Consider the following 25,588-nt stretch of genomic DNA (forward strand, 5'->3'; position numbering starts at 1 on the left):
AGCCTCAACGGGTATGGCGGTGACGATAGTTTCGGGAGCTGCATTTGGCAGGCTTGCAGCAGATGCAAACGGGGTGCCAGGGCTGCTTTCGGGGGAAAGCGGGCGCTGAGTAGCAGAGATGAGGTGACGTGCCTCTGCTTGCAGCTCAACGATGCGGCTGGCCTCAGCAATGTGGCTGGCTGCAGCGTGCGTGTGCAGCCGACACTGCCAGCACGGCCGGCAAGTTGCCCGCGGAGGTTAGGAGGGTCCATCGTCTCCCAAAGACGGGAAGGTAAAATAAAGAAAAGGCTACGAAAAAACAAAATGCCCCATGGCGGGACGAGCCCTGCGCGACAATAAAAGGTTACAGAGCGAGCGCAATAAAGGCGGTTGAAAATGGCGAGAACGGGGAATCCTATTGCTCGCGGCTGTGATCGTTGCGACGATGCCGTTGCATATGGGATGACGATGACAATGCTGCTGAGGCGCGCTCGCTCGCGCGGCGAGACAGCCTGAGCGAGCCACCGCCATTTGTGTATACAGGATGTTTCGCCTACGACTTTACACAATTTTAAAAAATAGGCTTTTTAGTTAGATAAGAGTTCGTTTCGGCATAGCACTGCCAGCGGTGTATAGTATACATCAGAATACAGCTAAGATGTGCTAACTAGCAGGCTGCTTAAGTAATATTTAATACTTAACTTTTTAAATTTTACTGGTAGGCTCCATAACAATATATTAGAGGCCTGTATAGGCCACCGTAATTATTGTGCATATCAGTTTTTATAATTTCAAAACGCGGTTGCTTTCGGGGCTCTGGTCCAACAAATTTTGGCTATTTCTACGAGTTATCTGCACTGGAGAGGTTGCTGTGCCTGCAAGCTTCTCGAAAGCGCACGTATTTTGGCACGATGTAGTCGAAATTTGTTGGACCGCAGCACCGAGGGTAACTGCGGTTTCAGAACTCTAAAAAAAAACCTGATACAGATATTCCTTGCGTTGGCTGCACGCCTGTCAACAATTAGGGAGCCTAAATTGAATAGTTTGGTTCATGGGAATTTAACGTGCCAAATCAACTAAGGCTACGAGAGACCATGTAGTGGAAGGTTCCGGACATTTCGACCACCTTGGGTTCTTTAGTGTGAATTGACATCGCACAGTACACGGACATCTAGAATTTCGCCTCCATCGAAATTCGACCCCCGCGGCAGGGATCGAACCCGCGTCTTTCGGGTCAGCAGCTGAACGCCGCAGCCACTGAGGCACCACGGGGGCGCTAACAGTAATAGTTAAAAAGTTAATATTCAATATTAGTCAACCATCACGCTAGTTGCCACGTTTTAGCTGTGTTCGGATGTACTATAGCACCGCTGACAATGCTATGCCGAAAAAGCGCTCTTGTAACCCAAATCGCGTGTTTGTTTTTTAAGTTGTCTAAACCTCATAGGTGAAACACCCTCCCTGCACGTTATAAGCAGACTGAGCACGGACGTATATATCTCCGCTCAGGGAACATGTGTGTCTGGCGTGAGTCGCTGCCCCGTTGGCAGCCTGATTTCTTTCACCACTCCGAGCCACAGTGTGCGGAGCATGGTGCCAGTGGTCTTGTTTTGCCGCCCCCAGACACTGACGCCTGTTTTGCTGCAACCGTAGCCTTCATAGTAGCCGTTCATGTTGTCACCCTTCGGAGGCTTTTGCTGCTCCGCCATTCTTCTATATTGTGCATTCTGTGCTCGTCGGACGACACCGTGTCTCGTGGGTGGGCCCGTCCTCGAGACACGAGAGCACGACTGCTGACAGTAAGCATGAAGGCGACACAGCTCGGCGCTTTCAGACTCCCACACTGCGCTTGTTATAAGCGCCGCAGGTCATTGCAACTTCCTAACAGGGCCAGCCTCCCAGCTGTCACCCGACAACTTCAAGAATAAAATTTGTTCGCAATAGCCATTTGGAAATGCGTAGCTTAGTTTCGAATCGCTACCTTTTTATGCATACTGAAAAAACTAATGGCAAAGTGCAATAACCTGAGCATAAAATTATTGGTCCGAACATCATTTGTTTCCTGATGCAACTGCGTGCTGTAATCGTTTGTCTGCGAAGCACCCACACGTTCCTTTTCTGAAAAATTTATTATAATCGTAGCGAGAATGCAATTTAAAACTGAGAAGCAAGTATTGAAGCGTTTGTGTCATTTGCTTCACTCCACTTATGCTCATCGGCATTCGGCTTCTTCCGCGGTGAGGTTGGGAGCACTTTATCTCTGTACTGCGTGGTCTGAGAATTCCCACTTCTCGTTGATTGTTTCAGTGGCTCAGCTGACTTTTATTTCCCAGATTATGCGCACATTGTGACCATGCAGTACGTGCAAGCAAGCATCAAATCTACACGGATAAGCAGGGATCATCGTTTACTGTAGTCCCATGCAACTCAAGAACGATGTGACGTATGCGTTTCACGGGTGCGTAGCGCGGATGAGACCCCTGATTTTTAAAGAATTCTGCCTTGCCAATCCACTATTTGCGCCCCTTCCAGCGCAGCATAGCTTCTTGTTCACTCGGTTTGAAGCAGGTTACAGCGTATTTATTTTCATTGTAAATGACTGCGCACAAACAGATTTGTGATTCACTGCATGTATGTAAACAATGACCGCTTACCGACGCAGACAGGCGACCCTCCGCTGAAGTCACATGTCCTCCTCATCGCCTGGCACTCTTTTCTCTCTTTTTCACTACAGTGGTTTTGGCGGTCGTCTGCACACAAAAAAATGGACGTCATAAAAATTCTCATAAAACATACATTACAAATACGCTGGAATGTATAGCAGACGTCTAAGTAAAGTATCATAAATACAATCAGAGCCAACGGCAAACTCCACGTTCAAAAATGTTGCTTACCAGTGCACAGAGGCGCCTTCGCAGAAAAGTCGCACTGTTTTCCGATTGATTTGCATAACTCTTTTTCGTCATCATTACATACTTTTCGGTCTTCGTCTGTCAGAAACAAAGTAACACAATTGTTACGGAAAGTATTGAAAGAATGGAAGATAAACTCCTTGTAGCAACTGCATTACTGCCGCGGTTGACCGATCATCTTCAGGCCCGGTAACTCTGCCCATGAATTGCGTACATGCGGGGCAGTAGCTGGTAACATGGACGAATATGTCACGCGGTCCTCAAGCCACGCTGCCGTGAAGCCGTTTCCTTTCTGCTTTGTATATCCGGGTGTCAAGTCCAGAAAACCGCGTCATAAGCAGTCATTTGGGCCCGACTTCCTTTCATTTTAATGAAGCCAAAACTTGACAACATCTTCCTTCAAAGATTTTATATCCGCATTGTCTATAATTATCTCAGCCCTACGTCACAGAGTCTCATACTGACCCGACTAGCAGCAGTTGCGTTTCATTCCCTCAGAATGCATTCTATATCTGTATTCACCCTGCCAACACATTGCATTTCCCGCGCCAGGCCATTGACCGCTCTTCATTGCAGCTGCGACGACATTAACCAGACTTTGTTCTCTGACCCACACTTCGCTTTGGCCTCACCCTCAAGATGTCGTACCTAATCTTTTGAGGGTTTCCAAAGCGCGGTGGCCTACACTGAATTTCATTGCAATGCTTTTTTGTTAATCTGCCGGTTTCGGACGCAAAGGTCCCTACTGGTATAGTGTGCAGCGGCTAACACAGTGTTCATATGATGGATATGGGATAGCAGCCTATTCGTTATATGAAACCTTGTCGTCCTGTTGCTACCCTACAGCTGGCGACGGAGAAATCGGCATTCCCGTGAAAAAGGAACGGGGCCATTACACGCGTTCGTTAGAACCGGCATTTTGAGCTGACGCTCGCGGCGTAGCATAAGTTTCCGAGGCGAGCAAAGCCCACCACTGCAGCTCTACAAAAGTGAAAATTCCTCGCCCGTTCTCTGACAAAGGTAACTCCGCCTGCTGCTGTGCATCACTCCTGCAGAGCTGTGTCTGGTCGCCCTGAGCGAGAGGCTGGACCTGAGGACGGTGCTCAGTGACAAAAGACGCGGTTGGCCCATCCAGCTGCTCGCCGCTGTCATCTCGTGACTCTTCGCCTTTTCTTCTAAAAACCTTTCACCGTGTTGACAAGTTTTACCGAAAGTGTCATCAAACCTGCTTGCTTTAGTTTTCTAATTTTAAAGCGTCATTCTTTCCCCCTACCGGAGGACTCCGACAGGCTAGCACGTGGAGCCCCGGTTCAAGCTAGTTTGAAGGGCGCGCGAGAATCCTATTTTTTCCTCGCAATGATGGTTTGCGGTATGTGTGTTCGGCCTGTGCTGATATGCTAAATACACAAAAAAATACCACTACATATCATGAATCGCTGATTCCCGTCCGTGTATTGAGGGTTATTTGTTTTCATCGTAGTATTTTTAGGCCTGCGGCTCTACTTTTTACAGGTCCTCAATAACGGCCTTTTTACTTTGACAATATTAGCCTGCAGCGTCAGTGAGGTACACGGTTGGTCGAAAGTTCCCAGGTCACAGGGTCTGTTTTTGAGCGGTACAGACAGGCAGTTACGTCACCCCTGAAGCTCAAAATCTCCGCATAAGGCAGCAGGCGTACATCGTTCTGACCTCTGAGAGCCTGGATGATTTTATAGGTATCCTAAGTGCCAAGGTATACCCGAGAAGAGCAGACCATGTGGCCTGAGAACTTTCGACCAACACTGTACATAGCAAGGCAGGGTCTTCAGTAAATTGACAGTGACAAAAGAATTTTATCAACCCTGTTCCCAGAGCTAAATTCTGCGCGCCTCTTGCAAGCATGCGAGCAATAAAACCGCAGAGATACACACTGTCAGCAATTCCGCAGCCCTTTAACTATAACTGCCAACATGACACTCATCACAACCGAGAATTGAGAACGCCTTAGCGGTATTGGGTAAATTCTTGCCGTTAGTGGCAGTACTGAACAACGGACAAGTTTTCCAAGTTTTCCCCCGAAAGTGAGTGATTGTCGTTCAACCCTGCAGAAGGGCCGCCATATATATGGCTAAATTTATCCGTTGGGAAACTTTTCATCGGACGGTTAGGTGACGGGTCCTTCCTGCACGGCCGCGTCGCTCATCTGTGCTGCCTAGGAATTAATTCTGCCCCCCATCTTCGAGGATGCTCTCTCGCACGAGACTAACGTGCGAATGAGTACACCTGCGTGATCGCGGCGTGACAGCAAAAAAGAGCTCGGCAATGGAAGACTAAAGAGGGAAAAGCTATCTGCCAACGAATTCCTTCTCTTGATACATGTGCTGGCAACCGTTGGCTGTCTAAGCGTTTTCTTTCTGCGCACTGCTCCAGATGAAGGAATACGCTGACAGAGTAATCGAATAACGCTGAAAAAGATTGTTGAGCAAGTTTGGACTGTGTGCATCCCTTCAGACAGCTTCTTCGCTCACGAAAGTGCAAGCCGCTTTGGGGGTTTGATGCAGTGCGGCTACTTACCGACGCATCGAGCGGCGCCAGCAGTGAAGTCGCACTCTTTCTTTATTGACCGGCAGATCATTTTTTCTTTTCCGTCGCAGCTCTTCCGATCTGTGTCTGTCCGAGGGTAAGTATATACATTCCATAAGTACTTACTTTGCCCAGTTGATAATTGATCATTGTAATTTAAAGGCGCCAAAAACCACACACACACACACAAGAGAAGAGAGCGGGACAGAGCGCCACTCACAACTGGTTTAATTCGCAGAAACCACGTACACAAATATATATACAGTCAGCGAGCGCCAGCGGAAGGAACATATTCACACGTCAAGTCGTACAAGATAAGCATCTCTAAAAAAACTTTTTTTTTTTGTGTGCCTGATGCAAAGATATCGATGTCTCGCGGTCGGACAAACTGCCTTTCTTGTTGATATAAAAAGCTTCGATCAGTTCTCTGGCTTTCACATTGCTACTCCTGGCAAGAATCGGCTCCTTCGAAAAACATCGCTCACAAGAGCGTGAAGGGCAGGATCTAATATGCTCTACGGAAAAGGGTTCGTGCAAAAGCAGATTAGTCTTTTCTTGTTGAAGCTTTTGAGCAAAATAGATATCTAGTATGAGATCCATTTACAACGAAAAGATCCGAAGAAGTTTGCGAATTCCTGAAATCTGAGGTTCAGGTTGGGCGTGCCTTTTTTGTGGATGCTGTTGATTTATTTTATTCTTTACCCCACGATGCCCTATTTAATGAAGTGAGGAAATGTATTGAAAGAAATTATCCTATTTCCTTCCAGAACTCTGCCAGCATTTCTATTGATGATTTTTTATCTGTTTTAAAGTTTTACTGAAGTCCAGTTTTATAACATTTGAACAGCGGTATTTTCTGCAGAATGCGGGCATTAGTATTGGATCGTGTGTCGAGCCAGCATTATGTAACATTTTATTTCACAAATGGGCCATGTCCTTCATCAGGTTTTACCAGCTGATAAAGTTTGGAATTTTTTAGATATGTAGGCGATTTTTGATTATTTTAAACAAAGACGGAATCTTAAACGTCTGTAAAGCTGCACACTATGTTCTATCCCTATTGAGACATGGAAAACGCTTGGATTTTAGATGTGAACTGCCTGTGGAGAATTTTTCACAATTTTTAGATCTTTTCATTTAGTTCTGTACGGATCAGGTGTGTTGTGCTTACACTCAGTGAGCAAACAAAGAGCTTCTGCAATCTGACTCCTCGCATTCCAAATTAGTGAAAAGAGCCATTGCTTCTCTGCGTCTTGAGTCTGCGCTACGGAAGTCATGTGCTCACAAGATGCGACCGAGTTTTGATAGCCAAGTGGTCAGGCTGGCTTCAGCCGGGTTCCCTGGTTCTGTCGTTACAGGGGCCGCCGAAAGACTCTTGCAGAAGATGGTCCATGGCAGTGAGAGCTAGCGCAGAGGTCCCTCGAGAAGAGGTGAGACCTGTGGCGATGCCGTACGTGCACAAGTTGGCCCACAATCTGAAACAGGTTGCGAGCAGGCATGGTCTTCTCGTCTTCTCAGAACTCCTGAAGATCGGAAGAGTTTGCCCTCGAGCCAAAAAAAAGGAACGCGAAAGAGGCTGTGGAACCACGCATGGGCGAGCATTTACAAGATGTAATTTATGTAGGGGGGTAATTTAAGAAATTCCCCTCTCGTGTGGTCGTTCCTATGTAGGACGAACCGGGCGTTGTGTAGGTGAGCGAATCAGAGAACATGAAAGAAACGTGGAGCAAAATAAAGAGGGCCCAAATTTGCCAAAGCTTATCAAATCCAGCCCTTCACGCTCTTGTGAGCCATATTTTTCAAAAGTACGGATTCTTGCCAGGAGTACCAATGTGAAAGCCAGAGAACTGATTGAAGCGTTCTATATCAACAAGAAAGGCAGTTTGTTCGTCAGCGAAACATCAATATATTTGTATAACACGGAATTTTTTTTTCACCGATCCTTATCCTGTCGACTTAATGTGTGAATATTTTCTTTGCGCAGGCACTGGCTGACTGCGACCCCCCCCCCCCCCCCCCCACACACACACACACACACGCGCGCGCGGCTTCTGCAAATTAAACCAGTTGTGAGTGGCACTTTTTCCCTTTCTCTTCTCTCGTGTGTGTGGTTTATGGCTGTTGATAAATACTATACTACTGACCAATATCCCGAAGTGTGAAACAAGCAACGATATTGAAGAGAGAGATAAGGAACTTAAGGAACGACTGAGATATCTTTATAACATCACCTATTTCTGTAAAGTAAACGAACCGAAAACCGTACGTTGATTGAAAAAAAAAAATGTAACGCTGTCATGCATTTGCTTACCAGTGCACACAGGGGCTCCACCGGTAAAGTCGCATTGTTTGCCAGTCGCGTTGCATGCTGTCTCGTCTTTTTCGTCGCAAGTTTTCCGCTTTTCATCTGGAGGAGAAGGAGGAACTCGGGGCGTCAGTGGCCCCCGTTTCGAAAATCAGGCATTGAACTCTGTTTGCGCTCTTCTCCCGATATCCACTTCGTGTGTTAGAATGGAGGCGAGATAAATTAATGCCACCCTTTCTCCAATAAAACATTACGGATTATTACCAGAATCTGATATAAGTTCGTGAGTACTGTACAAAGGTATGAATTCTACGCAGAAAGCGGGGAAATTTGACTGAAAAATCATCAGAGGTGCGGACATTGAGTAACGTAGCGGAAATAAAACGGAAACCATGCCAAAACGATAATGAGATAGCCTAAAAATGCGCAAAACCATTTTCGAAGCATGAATTTTCTTCTCTACAGCGACTCATAGAGGACGTTTTATTATATATGGTGCGTTTAGACCTGCGATTTCTGGAATATGATCTAGGGTGCTGGCGAATCCGTATTTATTCCGAGCTCTTCGCTACGGCCTCTTGACAGTCAAGACGCAGATCTGACTTGTGGATATATGCGAAGGCAAATGTGTTTCAAATGTGGTGGAGGGGTCTCTTGTCTATGTAACGTAGAGTTTATCGAGTGTCCCTAAAAGATGTCGTTTAGAAAACAGTCAAGCAGTGCGGTGCTCACGGCAGCAAACAGAAAATCATTTTTCCTTAAAGAATCACTTTACCACGAATAATTCCTGGGGCTTATCTAGCACTCCTATGGTTCAAAAATTTTGTACTTTAGTTTTTTAGGAACAGGTGTGCTATATTAGTGTAATAAACAGAAGGCTTGTCTCTTCTATTGGTATTGGTTTTGAGGAACCGAAATGGCGCAGTAACTGTTTCACATATCTCGGTGGACACGGGAACCGCACCGCTAGGGAAGGGACAAAGGAGGGAGTGAAAGAAGAAATGAAGAAAGAGGTGTCGCAGTGGAGGGTTATTACATTAATGGAATGGAATAGAAGAGCGCCAGTTAATTCAGCCTCCGATAAGCAGAGTGAACGCGTACTTGATTGCCACTGGAAGACCTTATACCTTAAGGGGGATTCAGAGACCCGCGAGATACTCTTCAGCTGTTGTGGCGGCTTTGCTGCCGTGGGGTTAGCCAAAACCCCCAAAATTAAAAGGCACACAAAGACTGATAGTATCTGATATCCCTATGACGACGCAAAGACAGCGCGCACGGTTTAAACGCCTAAAAGGGGCTCCACATATGTTATTGAAAGCCGAAATGAAGAGCTCTTTATTCCAGTTATTGTTTTTTTTATTCTAAACAAGGAGGGAGAGTTGCATGTTGGAAAAACAGCGAAAAAAAAAGAAGTTGATTAAAGAAAGGGGACACACATGAGCGCTTTTTCACAGCTGGATTTTATTGGAAAGACTGCAACATATACACACGACACAAAAGGCACGTGAAGAACAGAGACGAAGGTGAAAGTTTAAGCGACGATGAAATGTGGAAGTATGAAAAAAAAACAGATTTAACACGTGTATGAAAGCATTATTGCTTGATAGCTGACTCGTGGTCAGTTTTTTTAAGATGCGTCACTCTCCCCTCCATTCATGATGCGGTAAGCTCCGAAAATTTCTCTTGTCCGCTGATTACATGCTTTGCAAGTAATTATGCTTCTACAGACGTCTTTCTATGCGTTTTTTCAGACTTGCTTTTCCACATTCCATCGTCACCTTCGTATTTATTTTTTATGCGTTTTTTGTTGCAGTTATATGTCATGTGTCCTTGCCAATAAAATCGAGTTGCGTGAAAGCGTGTGTCCGCTTTCTTTCGTCATCGTCTCTTGTGCGCCGTTTTTTTAACGCGCAGAAAACTGCAACATGCCCAGCTTTGCACCCTTGTGCAGAGAGGGGGAGAGATCACGGAAACAGAAGCTTCTTCCTCACCCGTGCACAGGGCAGCTCCCGCACTGAAGTCGCAGTGTTTTCCCTTCGAGCGGCATGCTTCCCTCTCTTCTGGATCGCAGTGGTCGCGCTCCGCATCTGTCAGAGGAAGAAGCGAAATCGTATAGCATGCATTCAAAGCACAAAACACGTTTTAATGACAAAAAATTGCACTAAGGGAATTAGAAAAGAACATTTTCGTTGAAGCCGACCATAACAGCCATGAAATATTTTTTAGACACTGAACACGTTACAACAATATTGTCCAACGCAAATTGCCTACATATAGCAGACATCAACTACAACCATGCACATTTCCTCACCTGTGCAAGTGGCAGCCCCGGAGGTGAAATCGCACTGCTTTCCGGTTTCGTTACATGCTGCTTCCTCGGCTTCGTTGCAGCTTTCAGTATTCGGATCTGCAAGGAGGACGGGGATGCAGCCACTGCATGATGCAGTCACACAGGTCGGTCGTAAATCAAGTTGCATGAGATGTATTCTTACCGACGCACACGGGTGCTCCTTGTGTAGAGTCGCATTTCCGCCCCAGTGCCTTACAGGCATCACTGTGCTCTTCGCTACAGTGATCAGGCTTTTTTTCTGTCGGGATAAGGAACCGGTTAGGGGTATTGCAAAATTAGAACTTGCACTTTTATTGATGAAACTTTCTCGCGTCTGCAGGGTTGACGCGAAGCAAAGCAGTGCTTATGGTATCCGCTATCCTAAAAGCCGCATATTACTCCGAATTTTAGCCGACAAATTAACCACCTGAGGCCGTAAGAAGGTTCACTGTCAACTACTGGTTTTGCTAAGCAAGTCTGTAGCGCCAAGAGGGCCGTTGCAGGTTCACTAAAAGCTGATATCACTTTTCATGAATATACTTTGTCCCATGTTCAAAACGTCACATTATATTTCGTCCAGTAATAATAGGTCCCTAGCTGCCCTCTGGCGCGCTTTACAAGTTTTTAAATTCTTTCTTTGGTGCTTGGCCTCATAGCAAGTCACCCACTGTACAACTACTTGTAATCTCTATTACAGGGATTATAATAACAACTTATAGCGACACATGGGTCATAGCGACGGTGCAGTGGACTGTTCTTCAATCACAGCACAGCACAGCACACGGGCATTTTGTGTTTCGCGTCCATTGAAATGCGGCCAACGCGGACGGGATTTTGGGATCAGCAGCAGAACGCCAAAGCCACTCAAACTACCACGGCGAGTTGCCCGCTTGACTATATTTGTTTCAGAGAATACCATATTCAATAATGCAAAATCCTCTCGGTGAAATTGTGCAGTCCTTTCTAGACCCCTATCACTGACATGTGCACAGTATATTGCAACTGCGTTAAGCGGATTGCAACTTTTACCACTGTTACGTTTGGAGACGCCAACATGCCAAGAATATTAAAGCCACTGGGAATCGTCAATCTACAGAGGCTTCAAAGGGCCGTCGATGTGGTTGCAGCGCTACGAGTGCAGGTGGTGGCGTCTACAAGGGTCCTTCCCCCCCCCCCCCCCCCCCCCCCCCCTTGCTGTTTGAGAAAGGCTTTGGTGAACTCGTCTTTTGTTCTCAACGCCGGACCCTCCCAGGACATTTTTCTCCCGGAGGGGACGGCGGGGGAGCCGGCGAGCGGCGGAACTGCAAATCAGCCGTGACAAATGCGGCCGGGTTTAACTAAGCCAACGTCTCTGGAATCTTCGTGCTTCGAAAACAACTTCGACTTGGACTGTGCTTTCCCACGCTCTACGTGAAAGCTTCTGCGAACTGCGGTGGGATCCATTCGCCCCCACGCTACCGCTGTGAAGTGCAGGTGACTGACCTTCGACGCTCTCAATGGGACCCCCTTCGGGCTATTCATCACTGAAGCCTGGACAGCGCGGACACTAATCTGCCAGAAGTGGCAAGAGTGTGTGGATGGGGGCGGACCCGGAAGACTGGACACGTGATCTACATCACAGTGATTCGACGCATTTTTAATGAACTAGATTCCCCAACTAGGGACCTGGGGACAGCGGACCCTATTTAAGCAGCGATCTGGCGTGTGTTCGCCAGCTCCCGATTCACTCTTTCAATCTTTGTATAAATGTAAATAAACCCTTCAGTCTCTCCTTCACCTCGAAGACCCTCTCATCTCTTCGTCAACCCCACTACAGCAGTCTCCCGATCCGGAACCCGGGGACACCGACCTTGGCGAGAGACGGCACAGGCGAACCAGGGGCCCGCATCTAACAACTGGTGGCAGCGGTGGGATCGAAGCGCAATCCCCCAACACCGGTGGCCTGCTATGGGGTTTGAGCCCCACACCTAACAACTGGTGGCAGCGGTGGGATCGAAGCGTAATCCCCCCAACACCGGTGGCCTGCTATGGAACTTGGAGCCCCGCATCTAACAACTGGTTGGCAGCGGTTGGATCGACCATGCGGCGTGGTGTTGCTTCTGTGGGTGAGTGCTTGAACTTTGCTTGAGATTCGCCAGGCTTCAATTGTTTGGGTTAATACATTGAACTGCTGGGAATCGAGGGAAGTTGATCAGTGAGTCTGATTCCGTGTAGCTCACGTCAACAGTTGTTCAGCAAAGTCAAGGCTCGGAGCAGTAAACATGGATCTAATGAAGTTGCCAAGGACAGATTTGCTGTCATTGTGCGAAGAGTTGGGTGTAGACGTAGGGGTTAAGATCAAAAACTCGAACATTTGCAAATTGCTCTTGGAAACCGAAGAGGAAATAATAATTATTGATACATGGGAACTCCTCAAAGCGGAGCGAAAGAAAAAGGAAGATGAGCGAAAGAAAGAGGAAGATGAGCGAAAGAAAGAGGAAGATGAGGGGAGAAACATAGAGGAACAAAGGCTAGCGGCAGAGAAAAAGAAATGGGAGCTCAGAAGGTTGCAGCTTGCGCATGAGAGAAAGAAACTGGAAGATGAGATCTCGAGAGCCAAGGCTCCAGAGAGAGCGAGTCAGGCCGGATCGTTCCAGTTGGACAGACGTGACGACATAAAACAGTATTGTGAAACAGCGCCCACGTATGAGCTAAAGAAACTGGATGATGAGATCTTGAGAGGCAGGACTCCAGAGAGAGCGAGTCAGGCCGGATCGTTCCAGTTGGACAGACGTGACGACGTGAAACAGTACTGTGAAACAGCGCTCAACCGTCAGGAAGACTGCGGAGCTGTAATGTTGAAACGCAGTATCGAAAGCCACGCGGAGACAGAGGACGAAAGCTCAATTGCAGACGAGCAGGGCGTTTCAGGGGTAAGCGCTCAAGCCGATAAGCGGGCGGTGGATGACTGCCTTCAGGAAAGCGAACTGCCCAACTCGGGGGCAGCGGAAGGTTCGTCTGTCAGCGGTGTGGAGCTGACACTGACCTGCGAAGGCGAAGCGGCCAGTCTGCAATTGTATGAAGGTCTCCGAGGTTCCTCTGAAAAACTAGATCAAGCTAGTTGCGATCAGGAGACACAAACGGAAGTGTCTAGACGTAAAAACAGGAAGAGGGCACGGACCAAGAAAAAACGGTTGAAATGCCAAGCCCTAAATCCAGGAGCGCAGACAGGTGCTAACGTTAGCACAGATATAAGTGCGGCAGAAGGGAAAGAAAAGATTTCCCGCATGGGACCTTGTAATTTTGCAGCTAAAGTTACTGGTCAGGCGGCACGCACAGGTGCTTCTAAAGGTGACCGCAGTAACAGAAAGAGAAGAGCGCATCTTGCAAGCAGGACAGGAGCGAGGTTCTTGAAAGGGCATCGGCCAGCGTTAAGACCCAGACAACCCCGACCTGACAGAAAGGCGGTAAAGAAAAAGGCAAAGTGGCAGGAAAGATCAGAGGGCGCTAGTTTTCGGTACACCCGGCGCATGCGAGCTCAGGGGCCGAGCAATAAAGACCACGCATGCAGGCGTGTTCGGCGCCCACAATTGACAAGGATGGGTCCTGCACTTTCCGCACTGTATTCGAGGAAGCGCGCAGGGCGAAAGGGTAGGCGGGCTTGCTTGGGGCGAGAACAGAGAGCAGCTTCTCGCTCCGGTCGCTGTCCGTCGCGCGGAATCGGTTATCGGCACTGCATGGGCTACCAGGGCCTTTTGAGCGCATCGAGGGGCTGTGGAGATGACAGTAGCGATCAGGAATGTCTTCTTTCAGTTGCCCTTTGTCACGAGTTGACAGTCGTACAATCAGTCAGAGCGCGACCCCGGCGGGCGCGGCTGAAGGACTAATCCTTTCGACGCGGGGGTGGTGAGCCATGTTTCACCCCGCGTAGCAATTCGAAGTAGCTGTTTTTTTTGTTCCTCTTTTTTTGTGTGCGTGTAAAAACTGGGAAGGAAATGCTACTTTGTTTTAAGTTAAGGATTTGGATTTGATCAGGTGTTGCTGTTTTCCTAACAGTTAGATCAAGGTTATTGTGCCATTCAGTAAGAAAGGACATGCGTTAATTTGGGATGCTACCAAATGATAAAGGCACTCACAGGAGTTCAGCGAAGACATTTCCCGAGTTGATGATGAGCTGTTTGCTTATGTAGAACTGTTCCGAGTAAGCAAATTTCTTTGTGTTTGAAAATTTGGCACAGGTTTGCTTTTTATCTTCAGTAGATTCAGAAATGTAGAACTTGGTCGAGATACGAAGAGCTTGTCGCTACATTCACTACATTAACAGCAGTGTTGCTAATGTCAGGCGAAGGCAAAGAAAGCACGGATATTTGTGCCAATTTGAGTACCTGTGTTTAACGGTGCTAGGTTAGATAGCCGATTTTGGTATTCAAAGATTACGCGAATGAAGTGAGGCTGCAAAATTCTGCAGAGAACAGCTGTAGCAGCTTTCTGTACAAGTGATGGGGACGAGGAGACCGTCAGACCTCAAGATAGCCCCTATCGCTGAATTCCCGCAGCCCCGAACTAAGACGGATGTACGGTCATTTCTCGGTCTGGTGGGGTACTACCAAAGGTACATACCCAACTATTCACAGCTAGCAAGTCCTTTGACCGATGCGCTTCGCAAAGAAAAGCCGAATAGCGTTATCTGGGACGCAGCAAAAGAAATTTCGTTTCAGAGCTTGAAGAGCGTGCTGGTTTCGCGGCCCGTGTTACGCGCGCCGGACTACAGCAAGGAATTCGTGGTCCAGTGTGACGCCAGCGACCGGGGTATGGGGGTCGTATTAAGCCAAGTCGGAGACGACAATGAGGAGCACCCTATCCTTTATGCCAGCAGGAAGTTAACCGTAAGGGAAGAAGCCTACAGCGCTTCGGAAAAGGAATGCGCTTGTCTGGTTTGGGCCGCACAGAAGCTAGCCTGTTATGTTTACGGGGCGAAATTTACTTTCGAGACAGATCATTGTCCGCTTACATGGCTGCGTCAAATGTCGCCCAAGAATGGCCGCTTGCTTCGATGGAGTCTAGCCCTCCAGCAATATAACTTTTCTGTGCGATACAAAAGGGGCAAATGTCATGGCAATGCCGACGGATTGAGCAGGTTATTCCCATAATTGAGGTATCCGTTCGGTGGCAATTCGGTGCCTTTTCGTATTTTTTTTCGGTGCTAGTTAGCTTTGTTTTGGCGTGGTGTCCTATTATCCTTTTTCTTTTGCTTCCAAATTTGCCACCTCTCTTCAAGCCGTGTTCGGCGAATCGGGCTTTGGCGGCGAATTTGGCAGACATGGAAGCTGTTCTTAGTAGCCGAGATTACTGCTGTCAGCTACAAAATTTTGTGCTTACGTTTACATTGACAATGCAGTAGTATTGCAAAACAGCCTGGCGGCTCTCGGGTGAATTTCGTGCACTGCCTGGGGAGTGGCGCCATGTTGAGTGGCTGATTTCGACTAATGCCTCCGTTGTCCGAGGTTTAGGACTCTACTCTGTGCTTGCAGACAAGATGAAGAAGGGCCTCCCACGCTACAACTCAAGTCATCTCTCCTCGACCAGTGATTGTGACCACTGGCCGATCGAGATTGTCCTGGCCGCGGAGGAGCTGTTACGTTTGGAGACGCCAACATGCCAAGAATATTAAAGCCACTGGGAATCGTCAATCTACAGAGGCTTCAAAGGGCCGTCGATGTGGTTGCAGCGCTACGAGTGCAGGTGGTGGCGTCTACAAGGGTCCTTCCCCCCCCCCCCCCCCCCTTGCTGTTTGAGAAAGGCTTTGGTGAACTCGTCTTTTGTTCTCAACGCCGGACCCTCCCAGGACATTTTTCTCCCGGAGGGGACGGCGGGGGAGCCGGCGAGCGGCGGAACTGCAAATCAGCCGTGACAAATGCGGCCGGGTTTAACTAAGCCAACGTCTCTGGAATCTTCGTGCTTCGAAAACAACTTCGACTTGGACTGTGCTTTCCCACGCTCTACGTGAAAGCTTCTGCGAACTGCGGTGGGATCCATTCGCCCCCACGCTACCGCTGTGAAGTGCAGGTGACTGACCTTCGACGCTCTCAATGGGACCCCCTTCGGGCTATTCATCACTGAAGCCTGGACAGCGCGGACACTAATCTGCCAGAAGTGGCAAGAGTGTGTGGATGGGGGCGGACCCGGAAGACTGGACACGTGATCTACATCACAGTGATTCGACGCATTTTTAATGAACTAGATTCCCCAACTAGGGACCTGGGGACAGCGGACCCTATTTAAGCAGCGATCTGGCGTGTGTTCGCCAGCTCCCGATTCACTCTTTCAATCTTTGTATAAATGTAAATAAACCCTTCAGTCTCTCCTTCACCTCGAAGACCCTCTCATCTCTTCGTCAACCCCACTACAGCAGTCTCCCGATCCGGAACCCGGAGACACCGACCTTGGCGAGAGACGGCACAGGCGAACCAGGGGCCCGCATCTAACAACTGGTGGCAGCGGTGGGATCGAAGCGCAATCCCCCAACACCGGTGGCCTGCTATGGGGTTTGAGCCCCACACCTAACACCACGAAAGCAGCGCTACAGTCACCGGAGATATCTCGCTTATTTTGAAGTGAGCTCCACCTGCAGAAGCACCGCCAACTGCACAGTATACCCCCTCCATCTACAACCGATGCACCCAACTGATTGCTCTAGAAGCCACGAAGCAGCAGAAGCGCCGGCGAGATGAAATGCCCCTTCCCCCTTTGGTAGAGTCGCCATTAAGGGTAAATCCAAATGCTGCGTACTTTTGCCTTCCTACCGCCTCTACCTGTTTGTAAGTGATGCTGATAAAGTTTGACAAAATAGCATTAACACTTCTACGTTTCTTCGCGCTCTGCAGTCGGCTGGAAATCGAGGCGTACCTTCCGCTCCACGACGCCCTCTGGCGTCTTCCCATTGGCATGACGTCAGCCACATGCACCTCGTGCTGATGGTGCAAGACCATGAAAATAGGAACCATGATAATAATGAAACTGCCCATAACCCCTCATGTAAAGCCCTCAACAAAGGGCCTTTGAGGTATGTGTAATAAATAAATAAATAAATAAATAAATAAATAAATAAATAAATAAATAAATAAATAAATAAATAAAATAAAATAAAATAAAAATACCTAGAAGGCGAATAAAAATAATTAATTCATTGTTTATATAGATATATAATTAATTAAACAAACATTTGGGAATTTGTAGTTTTAGCGGGCTTATATTTTAACGTGGTCTTCGTTACGACTGAGAAAAATTCAGAGGCAGTTTTAAAGTCTCTAAATTTCGCGGTGGCACCTCGTATGAGAGAGAGCCTCTCGAACCGTCCAGTGGGAGCACTCGCCAAAAGAGAGCGGCTTCAGGGCTCCGGTGCGTTGCTAAGCCATTGCGCATGAGCAGAGGCTTGTTACCTGTGCACTCAGCAGCGCCCTGAGTGAACTTGCAGTGTTTTCCCATTGCTTTGCATTCTTTTCGTTCTTCTGCGTTGCACTCCTTGCGAATGTCGTCTGTGGGAAAAGTGGAAGCGGCGAACAATAATTATGAGGTCTTGCTAGGAGTTTCAGAAAGCAGAGAGTAAATATTTTTGCTAGCTTCGCACTATTAGTTTCGAATATACATCGCTATTAGAGACCCTGCACCTTGTCATGTCACAAGCTGCACTTAATAAAAAAACTACTTACCGGTACATAGAGCAGCGCCCGCGATGTACTCGCATCCTTTTCCCAACGCCTGACATTCCTTCCTCGAGTCTTCGGTGCAGCTCTTCCGCTTTTCGTCTGGGATTAAGGAATGCAAGATCACTTTGAAACTCAAGGCGGGCTGTGTTTTTTGATGGAGAGAACACAGCACTGAATTAATACTGTCAAATTTGTGCAGCTCTGCTGCTTGTATTGAGCATTATCATATTAACCGGTACCAGAATCATCAGCTGAGTTCGGTGATCAGAACAAAAGCATCTGCATGTACTCCTTTGCACACTTAGATAGTTGCACACGTTTCGCGTAGTCATTATTGGATTTCTACTGAAATCTTGAAGTTGCTGCTTTGGGGGTGACGTTTTTTTCCTCTAGCCAGCATAGACGCATTTCAAGCGTGAAGCGCAGGAGACATTCTTACCAAGGCACAAAGCGGCCCCGGCGGTGAAGTCGCACTGCTGTCCCACGGCTTCGCATACTTCCATCTCTTCATCGTTGCAGCTCGTGCGATTCGCGTCTGTCAGAAGACAGGAATAAAAGACAGGTGCACAGGCGACATGAGAGAGAGCGCGTAGTCGCCGCACTTCGCTGTCGCCGGCGATAGTCGGCGGCAGAGGCCCGGTAAGCATGCGCTTCAGACAATCGCTGCAGCGATTGTCTACACCTACTTTATGAGTGGTCTGAATGTAAGTCACTAATCATAAGCACTGTAAAAACCAAGGCTGTACTTTTTAGGCCTCGAAAAAAGCTGATTCCTGATCCACCACTTTCTTTAAACATCGGTTCATCGCCAATTGAAAAAGTTCATGCGGTGAAAAGTTTAAGGGCGTTTTTTAATGAAAACATATCATGGGATGAGCACGTCGAGATGGTCAGGGACAAATTGTCGAAAGTGTCACATCTCGAATGCGATATTTATTACCGCAGCGTATTAGACAGATGATGTACAATGCACTGTTTGCTTCTGTTCTTAATTATTTTTACTTGGTGTGGGGTACCGCGTCTTTTACTAATGTTAAACGGCTGCATCTACTTCAGAGGAGAACTGTTCGCAGTGTTACTAATGCCCCGCGATTTGAACACACTGAACCGATCCTTGCGGCACTCTGCATCGCCCCCGTTCCCCAGCTGTACGACACCATACTTTTAAAGAAGTACAGGACTAGTATTTTATTTTAGAGCACGATTCATTCACGACACAGCTGCCCCTTTTAAAAGCGAAAGAAAAGAAATATTCTACTCGCGCTCGTCTCATATCGACTGCGCCTAATAACCAATTACGGTCGCCAAATGTGGCGCTATACTCTTCCTTATTTACTTAATAATGCACCAGACTGGGGCACACCTAAGCACTACCAACAATGTTGTGTCACTATGATTTGTACTCGCTTTTTTGCTATTCTTACTTTTAGTGTTCACGTGCTGCTTATTGCCATATTCACATGCAATTTTCAATGTACATGACTGTTTATACATATGTACCTAATATTATGATGCATTGTTCGTGCATACTGCTGTCAACTCTTTGTAGGGTGCGTCGACTTCCGTCAAGCCTTTTTTCTGGCTTTTTGTCGCTGCACTCAACATCTTCATGATGAATAAAATTGAATTGAATTGAATGCCCATTCCTGTTCCCTGTGTTCCCTATCATATTGCTTCTACCTGTACATGCTGAATAGCTTTTGTTGATTTTCGTCCCCTTTTCACGAATTTGTGCCCTTTTCTTAGGGTATTTTTTTTCTTTGTTCAGGCTAGTGGGCTGAAATCTTTCGGCGCGACATTTAGAGAGATCTACTGAGAGTTGGTTAGCGAAACATGCGATGTAAATCAGAAGGAACTTCGTTAACTGTGGACTGAGGAATCTATAAATGCTGCTAACTACAGATGGCTTGCAGCTATGAAAATGAAATTTTGTTTTCAGGCAAGGAAATGACGCAGTAACTGTCTGTCTCAGATATCTCCGTGGACATCCGAACGACGCCATAAGGAAAGGGATAAAGGAGTGAGTGAAAGGAGGAAAGAGGCGCCGTAGCGGAGGGCTCCGGAAGAATTTCGACCACCTGGGGATCTTTAACGTGCACTGACATCGCACAGCACACGGGCAACTTTTGCCTGTCGCCTCCATCGAAACGCTGCCAACGCGGTTGGGTTCGAACCCGGGTGCTCCGGCTCAGTAGACGAGCGCCCTAACCACTGAGCCACCGCGGCGGGGGACACTAGCAGCTGTTAAAATGAAATTCTGTACAACTGCCGGAAATTATTGATGCGAATTTCCAGTTAGCTGAACCCTTCTCTCTTTTTAAAAGAAATATGCGCTTAAACCGATGTGTGGCGTGCAAAAACGCGGCGATGTAAATGGTGATGCCACCATAGCAAAGAGATGGCTCAAATCTCAAAGCCGTGAACAACTTTTTCGGGGGTCAGCCGGGCCAAATTTTGAGTAAATGCCGCGTTTGGGCGAGTTGGTTTTTCATGCTGAACGTAAAAGCGCAAGAAACAAGCACACAGAATAAGACAGACAACACGAGCGCTCATGTTGTCTGTCTTATTCTGTGTCCTTGTTTCTTGCGCTTTTACGTTCACCAAATTTTGAGGTCGTGATTGTGTGGGGCACGCTCAGTTCTGGATGGACATCAGTTTTGGTCCGAATCGGCTAAGGACCAATTTCGAGGGTGGCCTGGTCCAAACCCTTGCTGCTTGGTGTCATAGTTGGTACGGCAACGTGCAAGATTTTGTTCGACTCTGACGATCGTACGAGTGCCTGCGCTCTACAACAGACCAGCCTGTCTAGAGAGTGCATGCTTTACGAATGGTGCTTACCTATGCAGCGGGGAGCTCCATCGGTGGTGGCGCATTCGGTTCTCGTTTCCTTACAAATTTTTATGTCTTCCGCTTTGCAGCTTTTGGGTTTTTCATCTGGAAGCAGAGTAGGTGCGAACCGCACGTATAAATAGGCAAAGGAATGACAGCAAGGAACAAACTATAAAAGAGCTATTCTTCCCGCGCAGAAATGCAGGCGCCACAAATCATACTGCAGAAGCTTGGGCAAGTTGGTGTGACATTGTTTTACAGCAGTGCAGGGGACAAAGGACGAGCGCCGTGTCTGTGCACTTGCCTCGTCCTTCGTCCCCTGCGCTGCTGCCACTACTCATGCGGGCCCTTACCGACGCACAGAGCAGCCCCAGCTGTGAAGTCACAGAGCTTGCCGACTGATTTACACTGGTCTTGCTCTTGCTCAGTACAGTTTGGACGCGTTTTATCTGCAAGAAAAAAAAAACAGGACATTGAGCGCACCTACGAAGAGGAACACATCACCGAAAGGGATTCAAAGTGCGGGTCCAGGAAAAGTTCATCCTTTCATCCAACATACCGATGCACAATGGCGCTCCGGCGCTGAAGTCGCACACTTTCCCCGATTCCTTGCAGACTTTCTCCTCAGCTTTTGTGCAGCTTGTCTGTTTTTCATCTGTCAAAACAAAAACGTGAGAATGAATTCAACTGTGGACCGCCAATAAACATTTTCAGGGGAAACTGGCTTTGCTGACCTTCGTGCAGCTAGAAGTGAGCGAGCAATCTGGATTTAAGAATCTTCGCGTTGGTCAGTTAATGTGAATGAAAGAGTTCTGACTTCCTTGCGCAAAGGACGTCAGCCTCTGTGATACGCACCCGGAAATCGGTGTCAATTAACGCAGGCATTTTTTTTTGTTTTTGCGAAATTGGACGGTGATGCGAGTCCTATGTTGGCGAATTCTTGTTTTTTTCTACGTTGCAAAAGCTGCAGTTGTGATTAAAGTAGTCTCAGTGTGCCTAAAGCGCAGCAACTATTACTGTACTAAGGTATTTCTGGAAGTGTGACGTTAAGTTGGAAAATGCTAAAACAGTCCTATTACGAAAAATTTCTCGCTATGTTGTCCCTAGAGAACGAATCCATTTTGGTGAATACGTAAGATCATACGTACTATGTACTATGTATATTCAATGATCTCCCCGATTATACTTTTGTCTTAAACACTCGCAACGAGATAGGTGATGCCACTGCTAAGTTTGAAGAAATGTGAACCCTTGTTGTAATTTGTGGAAAAAAAAGAACTCCGTGTGAGAGAAACATAGGTTGTCGTATTGTGGACCAGCGCAAAACGGACAACGGACCTAGGAAGGAGAAGCCGACACGGGCGCTGGGCCGCCTTCTCTTTCCTAGGTCCGTTGTTCGTTCTGCGCTGGTCCACAATATGAATCAATTCCAGCTTGCCCAACACAACGTGCTGTTAAATAGGTTGTCGCTCGTGCCGGACGGCGGCCTACAAGCCCAGTTGTGGCTTTGGCGTGTCCACGTTCTTTATCATATTCCTGCTTTGAATAAATTGTTATTGACTGATTTATTTTATTGATTGATTGGTTATTATAATCTCATACAAGGTCAAGTTCTGTTTGTCCACAGTGTTGATTAGAAGTGTGAGCCAGTGGGGCCTCTTAGTAAATATCAGGGAGGGGTTGAAAATATCCCTTTACTTCCCGCTTTCCGGCAACGCATGTGGCTTTACTATGAACTGCAAAATCCACTTCCCTAAAGAGCCTAAAGAGCAAGCTGCGCAGCAACGACCGGTCGCGTACCCATGCAGAGCGCTCCTCCGGCACTGAAGTCGCATTCCATGCCCATGGACTTGCACGTCCTTCTCTGCTCCTCATTGCAGTCCGTTTGCTTCTTGCCTGCACATGCGAATCAACGAAAAATGTGAAAACTAAGTGCAAGGGAAGTTCCTGAGAGGGGTTAGCGAATGTAATACCACAGCGGCCAAGTGTCTCGGGCGTCGCGAAAAAATTCGGGGGTGCTTAAACTTCGCCTTGAAGGCGAGAGTCAGATACCGTGTCCCGTTCGCATCACCTACGCAGCTACTGAATTCCTAAGCATAATTAATCACGTGCGCATCAGTACATGTCCCAGTCGAAGACCAGAACGAGGTCCACCTTGTAATCAACTCGAGCCCGTGGGCAGCGTGTCCGAATCGCAGTGTGAATATCCGCAACCTGCTCTTACATGAATGCGCCGATTTAAGAGACAGGATGAGGGCAGAGTGGGTGAGGGAACGAACGCGGGACAACCTAGTCGGCTTTGGCAGGGCACGTGTTTAGAAGGCAACATAATCGAAGGTCGTTAAGGGAAACGGAGCGGATTCCGAGAGAAGGCAAGCGCAGCAGGGGTAGATGGGCGGACCGGATTGAGGAGCTTGCGGGCATAAGGTGGCCGGCAGAGGACAGGGTTAATAGCAGAGATATGGGACAGGCTTTTGTCCCGCTGTGGGCGTAGTCGTCACGACCAAGTCATGGGAGCAGCAAAAGAAAACTTCCTCGTGTAGTGGGCGGAGTCAGTGACTACGCGCCCTGTGCCTCGTACCACATGCTTAATCGAAAGCAGTAAGAAAGCGTGGGCAGGCGCCTATGCAATTTCCAACACATCGATCGCCTGCAAATTTCTTTTTTCTGGCGGCTCTCTTTCGATGAACGTCTGCGCCTCTACGTTGCTCGCCTCGCATGGACAGTTGCGTCATGAGGGATCACCTACAAATGCAGTGCAGAACTCGCCTAGGATTGGTCAAGGCGTAGTTAATCCAGGAAACAATTGCCTTTAAGGTGGCACTCGTCAAGTTCGGTTAGGAATTGCCGACAAGTTCAGCCACCGTCACGTGCGAATGGCTCAAAGCTGTCTTAGTCGCCTCGTCCTCTGCACCGGCTTGGAACAAGGAAAGCGTACCAACCACTGTGCTTGCTAGCGCCGGAGTAATCCAGCCCGATCGTCCACGTGCTCCAATTCAGCAGGCTAGGACGTGGACGTGCCAAACTACCGCATGGTATGCCAATGATTGCAAGGATGACCATTGCTATCTTTCCATTTCTGTCTGTGCGGGACGCAACGCCAACAGTGTTTTAACCCGGCCACTACATCACCCCGTTAACATATATAGCGCCATCCTTATTCAGTGTGCCCATATAGAATGCATTGAAGGCCCATTTACAAATTACAAATGCTCAGCGTATCGTTGCGGGAATGGCCGAGTAGTGAAAGGCATCAGGCGTGGTACCTGATCGCTCCTCTCTGTTGCTTGCTCAACTAATGCTCACAGCATGGAAAAGCTTCTCCCCTAGGAAAAAATTTTGACAAAGACTTTCGGCGTCAGCTTAGACGCGATATTATAGGGTGGTGTTCAACGAAGGTTACGAACGAAGGATGTAAAACTATGAAACGTTACCAGCTGATTAGTGCTGCGAACCAACTTCTTTTATCTTCCCAGAGCGTGTACCTGACCCAGCTGTGGAAGATTCCGGTAGATAACAGGAGAATAGCCGTAGACACAAGCAGATATGTCCTGTGCTGTGCCACCTCTTCTTGCGCCTTCTACGTACGCTTCTTTTCTCCTCATTTTCCTGAGAAATTTACTGTGCTGGAGGAGGTCAGTGTTACCAGTAAAAAGAATGAAAACGTCATCCGGCTCGGATATGCGTGCTTAGTGGCTGAGCGAAAGGCAAGAAGCGTTAAGTAAAGAACGCCGTAGTTATCTCAGGTTACTTAACGGGAACGACTGGCCCATTCCCAGAACTCCTTTGTGACGTCACACTGAGCGCTTGTATTCGGGAAGTCGGAAGCTAAATAAATTGCCAAAAAACTTGAGAGCAAAGACATCGAAAGATTTATCACGGATTCGACAGTTGTTTCACTTATAGAGCAGTGATGTATAGGTTTACTCGCAGCAACAAAAAATTGGAGGGGCCACTGAAGCTCTGCCTTAAGCATACGACGCGACAGCATAGCTGGGTTAAAGCTTATGTATGAGGAACTAGTCATTCTCGACTTTCCATTCACAAATCGCTGAGAGTCCTCACACTACTCCTGGCGCAGTGGTGTAGAGGTTCAGGGATGCGTCGCTGTCCAGCGATGTCAGGTGCTGCCACGGGTGGGGCTTGTGAGACTTCTCGCGACCTTTACCTGCCCCGGCGGGCAGTTTGCAAACAATCTGGTGGGCAGGGTGTGATGACGGAACAATGTCACCTGACCAAAGTGGCCCACCTAGGCTGCTTCTTGGGGTATTTTGCGCTAACAACGCCGATGACGAAGACGCCGCTTTTTTTGCAGCCTTAACGCTGTCGCGCTAAAAAAAAAGAACACTCTGAGACTATACTTGCTGTCTCAAGTTCAAAATTGCACATTCCTTCCACGGCGAAATTCTAACGTACATTATAAACCACGTTGTGGCGCTGGAATCGGCCTAACAATCTCCGCCACCAAGCTCTGAACCAAGCGGCACCGCTTAGATTAAGAAAGATATTGCCGTTTTCAAAGCAGCAAGCACTGATACACACAACGGGCTACGTAGAAATAACCTTATTTTCCATGGCCTAAAAAACGCGAAAGACGAGTCATGGAAAGACTCTGAACTGGAAGTACTAACACTCTGTGCCGACAAGCTGAAACTACATCTTGATCACCTGCACTACTGAACGTGCGCATCGCGTAGGTAAATTCCCGGAGTCAAAGTGTCATCCAGAAATAGTTAAATGCAGCTATCTTACAACTAGTAAAGAACATCCTAGCACGAGGGAAAAAAAAAACTAAAGGGCCCTGATTACGTAATTACAAAATGCATTGATTCTGCCGGAAGGGTAGCACGGTCAAGATTATTGCAGTTCATCCGACCACAGAAATGTCCCTTCAAACTACGATTCGGCAAGCTTCACATTGGCAACAAATATTACGTCTGCGACCCTGATAGAAGCTTTCATCATAGATAGGAAAGCCGCGTCTTGC

General features: G+C 47.7%; 1 protein-coding gene across 7 annotated transcripts in view; it reads right to left on the reverse strand.

Moving 5' to 3' along the window:
• The window catches only part of LOC144100779 (uncharacterized), a 320,982-nt gene that overhangs the window by 136,949 nt on the left and 158,445 nt on the right, over positions 1–25,588 (reverse strand). For all 7 annotated transcript variants that reach the window (XM_077633622.1, XM_077633626.1, XM_077633623.1 and 4 more), the window contains 14 exons: positions 22,402–22,497; positions 21,161–21,256; positions 20,955–21,050; positions 20,611–20,706; positions 18,212–18,307; positions 17,776–17,871; positions 17,506–17,601; positions 10,251–10,346; positions 10,070–10,165; positions 9,750–9,845; positions 7,765–7,860; positions 5,445–5,540; positions 2,874–2,969; positions 2,634–2,729 (listed from right to left, as the gene is read on the reverse strand). In XM_077633622.1, the coding sequence (XP_077489748.1) occupies positions 2,634–2,729; positions 2,874–2,969; positions 5,445–5,540; positions 7,765–7,860; positions 9,750–9,845; positions 10,070–10,165; positions 10,251–10,346; positions 17,506–17,601; positions 17,776–17,871; positions 18,212–18,307; positions 20,611–20,706; positions 20,955–21,050; positions 21,161–21,256; positions 22,402–22,497 (1,344 nt within the window). The remainder of the gene's footprint in view (positions 1–2,633; positions 2,730–2,873; positions 2,970–5,444; positions 5,541–7,764; positions 7,861–9,749; positions 9,846–10,069; positions 10,166–10,250; positions 10,347–17,505; positions 17,602–17,775; positions 17,872–18,211; positions 18,308–20,610; positions 20,707–20,954; positions 21,051–21,160; positions 21,257–22,401; positions 22,498–25,588) is intronic.

This window comes from Amblyomma americanum, chromosome 8 (assembly GCF_052857255.1).
Source record: "Amblyomma americanum isolate KBUSLIRL-KWMA chromosome 8, ASM5285725v1, whole genome shotgun sequence".
NCBI classification, from domain to species: Eukaryota; Metazoa; Arthropoda; class Arachnida; order Ixodida; family Ixodidae; genus Amblyomma; species Amblyomma americanum.